We start from the raw sequence: 6,483 nt of genomic DNA on the forward strand, positions 1-6,483 counted from the left end.
TATAAAAATGTTTTAAAAATATTTAAGTAATATAAACAATAGTTTATTTTAAATTTTGTTCGTTTTTGTAAATGTGGCAAATATATGAAGTATTGATTTGGTGGGCTTGTTGCCTGATATCGAAAAGTGGGCTGGGCACTTTTACTGACTGTGGCCATCTAACCTTCGTCAGATTACAAGTTACATACTTTTTACTTTCAGGACAGTAAATACTAATTTAACAAAATGTCTCTTAGCGACGCAGATGTACAAAAACAAGTAAGTTTTCTGATATTCATGGATTTTGGATATCGTGATGTTTTAGTCAAATCTGCTAAGTTTAAAAAAAACAGTTTTTTGCAAGTTAATCATTATCATCTGTACTCACAAACTAAAATCTATGTTTGGATTTACTGTGAACCTACTCGAAAATTCTGTTATAAGTATATTTGTAATGTGACTAATGTCAAAATTTTCTTAGATGTTGATTCTTGATAGATATGAATAATTTTTGCTTTCAATATTAATTTTTTTATGGTACTGTCTTACATTGTATGGGTTGTTCTATGTTTTTTTTTAAAAAAAGAATTGTTTCTTATGTGTTTTAGTTTGTTGTTATTGTTCAATTTTATGACTGCCACACCCACTTTTTGTGAACATATTCTTGCACATCCTACGACTTACTTTTTGTATTTGCTTATTTTAGATTAAGCATATGATGGCCTTCATAGAGCAGGAGGCCAATGAGAAGGCAGAAGAAATTGATCAAAAAGCTGAAGAAGAATTCAATATTGAGAAGGGAAGGCTTGTTCAGAATCAAAGATTGAAGATAATGGAATATTATGAAAGGAAAGAAAAACAGGTGGAACTTCAGAAAAAAATGTTCGTTTTTAATATATATTTTTTTGGCATTCTTCATTTTTTTTTTTATGTGTTTCATATTTTTACTATTTTATATATAATATCTGATTTTTTCTTATGGTTGTGTTCAATAAGATATTTTTATTTATTTATTTTTATATCTATAATTTAACATATTCAAATGTATATCCTATGCATTGTATTAATTTTTTTATTTCTTAGAATCCTGATTGTAAATTTATATTTTAGTGCTTATATATTATTAGTCTCTAAGATAATTAGGTAGTGTTTCTTTTCTTGATCATTATGCTTAAATATTTGAGAGATAGTTAAGTAAATTTCAGTTTCATGTTTAAAAGATTTGTGTTCGGTTTTCTCAGTATTTTGAAGTATCCATTGTCTGACCCAGTTTTAAGTATCTCTTGTTATTTTCAAGTAATTGCATCCCTATAATAACTTAATATAATTTTGTTCAAAATTTACTGAGTTTATTGACAGAAGTCAGTTTGTCTTGTTTGGTCACTCTGATTGCTCTAGGCACTGCATCCAGTCCCTTGTCATCGATAAATAAACTAAGCAATTAATTCATGGAACAATGACATTATAGTTTTTCCTTTTCTGCCTTTCTACTACAATTGTAAGCCCTTGGATATATAGTCAGAATGGAAATGATTAAAGTGGAATAGTACAATATAAAAATAAAACCTATGGGAGGTTTTTATATGGATTGTTTTAGATTTTGTTGGTAAATATCTCATGAATAAGGAGTATTACCACAATCATGGGCTACCAATGAAATTAAATTTTATTGAAGTGGGTTTGCTTGATTTTTTCAGCACTGGGCTCTTAGAGCCTGGCCTTAGTCCAAATTGTAGCAGAAAATATATTATCAAGATTAGGGGCTTAAAACAGTACTAACTTTCCTAAAACTAAATCCAAGACCTCTCATGGGTTGTAGTGGTACAGGTTTTTGTTACAACTTCTGAAAATGATAATGCCACTAATTCCCAACTAATGGTCAGATTAAGGAGGCATTAGGGTATTTGTCACTTGGAATTGGTTTCAATTAACAGTATAGTTTTTAAAAAAATTTTATTTTATTTCCGGAAGACATTGTTAGTAGTAAATACAACTTTATTTGTTTTATAATTCTTTTTAGTTCAAGACTTAAGGAATCCTTCTATTCTTGGGAACGATGCAAGGTAAATATACAATAATTCAGCTCAGTGTAAAGTTGCGCATCTTTCATGTTAGTGCTGCTCTTTGGCTTAGGGACGTGACTGCCGTGCGGGTTGGAGCACAGGTCCTAGCGTGCTCAGTTCAGAATGTTGTGGGTTCGATTCCCACTTGGGGCAGTTAATATTTATTTTTCTGTGTTCCGGAAAAATGAATCTTGACACTCCCGCCTAGGTTAGTTCATGGCAGCAACTCAGGTAGCCACCAGGGGTTGGTAAAAAGGACCAGGTGGCTTACTTGCCGGACTTGTTCCCCCCACCAAATATCAATACCAATGCTCTTTGGCTTCTACTGTTAAGACATCCATTCAGCACTCTTTCCACATAGCCCAAACCAATCTTGTTCCCCTCAGTCTTTCTTACATATTCTTTAAGTGGACATATTCAACTACCAGGACAATGACCCTGTATCTATCTACCTTTGCCGACCTTTTTACACATGGCAATCAGATGGCCTATTTCAAACATTTGGAATAGAATGAAAGATCCAGGAAATATCTTTTTTCCAGTGTCCATTCACTTCCTTAAAACCTATCCATCTTTCCTAACTATTAAGTGTACATCCACTACCCACATATTCAGGAGCTCACCTTTTTAGAAGTTACCACAGAGTGCCCAAATCCACAAATTTTTTGTAATCTCCTCTTACACTGCCTTTCAAAGGATCTCTACCTCGTCTTTTACTGTTCAATTGACAGCCGCCCTTCTAACCTCAGGTCTCCTCTATCTTGCTGATCTGTGTCAATGTCAATGTCCAGCATTACTCCGGCCTTAAAAAGATCATTATCAGGAGAGAGCACTTCCAGTCCTCAAATACACCTCTCATACACAAACCTGGGGTTTGTCCTAGGTTGCAACCTTTTCTGTATTTCTGAAAACGTGAGTTACAATTTTTTAACTGAAGTATGACTTCCGTTAATGTTTTTATTTTTGATAATAGCACTGAAAGGACCACTTATTCATGATTTCCTTTTTGTGCTACAACCTTTACTAAGCATATTATTTTATCTTATGTGATTAAATCATGGATTTAAAAAACATTGCTTCCAAGTATCTGTTTTGAAATGAAGCCAATTTAGCTCAAACAGGTTTTATTTTATATTATAAATGATTTTGTTTGTTAAAAGTACATTATATACATAGTTAATTGCTTGATAAATGTATTAATTTAATTTATAAATTCCATTGTTATTAATGAATTAATAAGTTCCATTCTTTTTTTTTTAGTCAATCTTCAAATATGTTGAATCAAGCACGTCTCAAAGCTTTGAAAATACGTGAAGATCATGTTCGTGATGTGCTTGATGATGCCAGGAAGAGACTATTGCAATCAGTCAAAGATGAGGCACGTTACAGAGATATTCTTGTGAAACTTATGCTTCAGGGGTTATATCAGGTATTATATAATAATTTATTATTTTAAGATTATATTTAGTTGTAATTCTATGGTGTCAATGATAAAAATAGATTGTTTTTATTAACACTAAGAGATGTTGCTAATGGTTTTATTACTAAAGATTCTTTGAGCTTGAATTATATATTTAAAAATAGTTGAATATATGATTATTTAAAATCTTTTTGAGGAATTAGTTGTTATTATTATTGCTTTTTTTTTTTTACTTGTTCTTATTACTTATATTGTTAGATATTACAAGATTAACGAACAATATGTGTTCTTTGGGATTCATATTTAACTTCTTTATCACAATAGTGATGATTCCATCTAATAAAAATAATTAATTTTGTACATACAAACCTTGATATAGGATAACTTAAATGGTCACTGAAAATTAACTTGATAATTGCATAGAATATTCCTAGTAGTTTTCATCTGATTGAAAAGAAAATACATTTCATAGTTGTGATTATGATTTTGTAGATTTATTTTATTCAATAATTATTTATCATTTTTTTTTTTACCTTTTTTACTTTATGATCATTTCTAATTTTCTTTTACAATGGATTGGTAAAAAATTACTTATCTTAAATAACATTAATTAATTATTTTGTAATTGAGTTGTTAATTTGACTTTATTAACTCTTGTTGTTTAATTTTTTTTTTAAATTATAATATAGTTATCTAATTTTTAATATGTTTCTCATAGTTGATGGAAGCAGAAATTTTGGTTAGAACTCGTGAAATGGATGGCCCACTTGTCAGCTCAGTGTTTCCTGATGTGCTAGTGAAATACAAGGAAGTTTCAGGTTTGAGAAAAATTTATTTATTAATATAAAATTAATTTATAACACACACTAGATGACAAGTGGCAAGTAATTTATAATACACACAAGATGGCTAGAGGCAAGATGAACCAGAAAATTTCTGAAGGTTTCATTATTTTGTAAAAGTCAGCAATCAGATTGACAGAGCATTTTCTGAAAATTGATTGCTACAATAATGAAGAATTAAAATTTAAAAAAATCTGAATAAGATAAGGAATATCGATATACAGTGAAGTCTCACTTATACGAAACATTCAGTTATGCGAAGAATTTCTCAATCCCCTACAAAAACCCCTTAATTATGTGTATGTAATTATCCATTTATACGAAGGATAGTTATACGAAACATTCAGTTATACGAAGGAAAGTTTAGACCCGCTTTATGTACATATTAATAAATTGTATTCAGTTCTACGAATTTTGTTTTCTTCCGTGGCTTGCCAAAGGACGAAAAATTCCGTGAAAAATGAAACAGTAAATAACTTTTTTCCGCGAATAACATCCGGTCCCAATGACTCTTTATGTTTACATTCTACTCCTTACTTTCGATTCAAAATAAAAATTGTCAGTCTCTTGTTAACGCCTGAAGTAAATGTGTATAAAAAACCGAAGAACCAAAAAAAATTTTTACCATCATGAGCAAAAAAAAATCTTTCTATGCTGTTCAGCCTACTACTATCGAAAAGTGCTCCCGTAGAGCAGGATCGCTCTAGAAGATTTGGGACAGGAAGAAACCACCGAAGAAGTAGAAGTTTTCTAAACCCTCCGGAGTGGTCGAATGTTCTTCCGACATTACATTCGAAAATTTCGTAGAGTACAACAATCTGGCCCTCATAGCGACGAAGCCATAATCGTAGAAATTGCCCCAATCCCAACTGAAAGAAGCTCGTACGATTCCGATTCAGATGACGAAGATCATTTGCCTCTTCCATCTTTTGCAGAAGCTCTTGAAGTATTTGAAGTTGTAAAACGTTTTATATATGCGAAAGAAATTAGCGAGAGGAATCTAACACCTTAACAGAATGCGAAAGAACGATGTATTCAGCGAAAAGCGACATGAAACAAACAAATAACGCAATTTTTTTTGTCAAAAATTAAAAAATTCGGATTAAAGATAAATTAAATTTTTATACAATAAATAATTGTTTTTCTTTCAACTCCATACAACATACATTTATGTACCTACTAAGTCCGAGAAAAAAATTCTCAAAAATATATATCCATAATACATATGTATTGCGTATTCACTTACACGAAATATTCACTTATACGAAGAATTTTTGGTACCCCCTCATATTCGTATAGCTGAGACTTCACTGTATATTAAAAACTTACTTTAATTGTTGCAAAAGATTTTTCTTAGTTTTCACTTTTGACATCCAACTGATTGACTTTTGTATAGACCCTGTACTCACTCAGAAACATATCAAACAAATATATATGTATATATAGTGGTGTTCTTTTTTATTTGTTTATCATTTGTAAGATACATGTAGACTCACTGTGCACATATACACATGTACTAACTAAAATGTTTATTGTGATGTTTTTTTTCTGTATTATTTATTAGTTGTTAAGTTTCATACACCCACATAAAAATATCATCAATATGTAGTGGTGTTATTTTTATTCTATATGTAAACTTAACTCCAGGTTTTTTTTGTTTTTTTTTTAATAAAATCGGACTTCATATCTTTTTTATAAGTTAGAGAAATAACAAAAAAATCATTTCAGCAGGAATGAAAGAAACACTTTTATATTCTAGTCCCTATTCTACTCAAATCTTAAATTCTAAACTCTGTCCTACTACTAACTAGGCTTTATTGCTTTTTATTATTATTACACCCTCTATGGAGGGTGAACATATTGCCTTACAATAAAATACTTTGTTGTATTTATAAACTGAACTGAGCATCATAAAGTAAATTATACTACAAAATTAACACTGGTCAGGGCATGACTTGGGCAAAGTCCTTGCTTAATTCTGCCTTAATCCCCCTAGTACAATTAATTATTTTGAAAGGAATATGGTCCGGGTGCGGTCAAAAAAACTCAAATAGTAGAATATACTATTTTATTGAGCCAACATTTCGCCCCACGTTGCAGGGCTTCGTCAGGGCTAAAAAAGATACAAACACATAGTTACAAAAGGAAAACAAAAACATAAGTGTAAAATAACAGGGGT

The 6,483-nt window shown here is 30.7% G+C and overlaps 1 protein-coding gene across 1 annotated transcript in view; it reads left to right on the plus strand.

The window, feature by feature from the left end:
* Positions 1–98: 98 nt before the first annotated feature.
* Vha26 (V-type proton ATPase subunit Vha26) overlaps positions 99–6,483 on the plus strand; it is a 16,391-nt gene continuing 10,006 nt past the window's right edge. Inside the window, exons 1-4 of the mRNA XM_014434428.3 lie at positions 99–258; positions 686–861; positions 3,303–3,471; positions 4,181–4,280. Coding sequence (XP_014289914.1) covers positions 226–258; positions 686–861; positions 3,303–3,471; positions 4,181–4,280 — 478 coding nt within the window. The 5' untranslated portion in view covers positions 99–225. The remainder of the gene's footprint in view (positions 259–685; positions 862–3,302; positions 3,472–4,180; positions 4,281–6,483) is intronic.

The sequence above is a fragment of the Halyomorpha halys genome, unplaced genomic scaffold (assembly GCF_000696795.3).
Source record: "Halyomorpha halys isolate HHAL.00 unplaced genomic scaffold, Hhal_1.1 Scaffold1368.1, whole genome shotgun sequence".
NCBI lineage: Eukaryota > Metazoa > Arthropoda > Insecta > Hemiptera > Pentatomidae > Halyomorpha > Halyomorpha halys.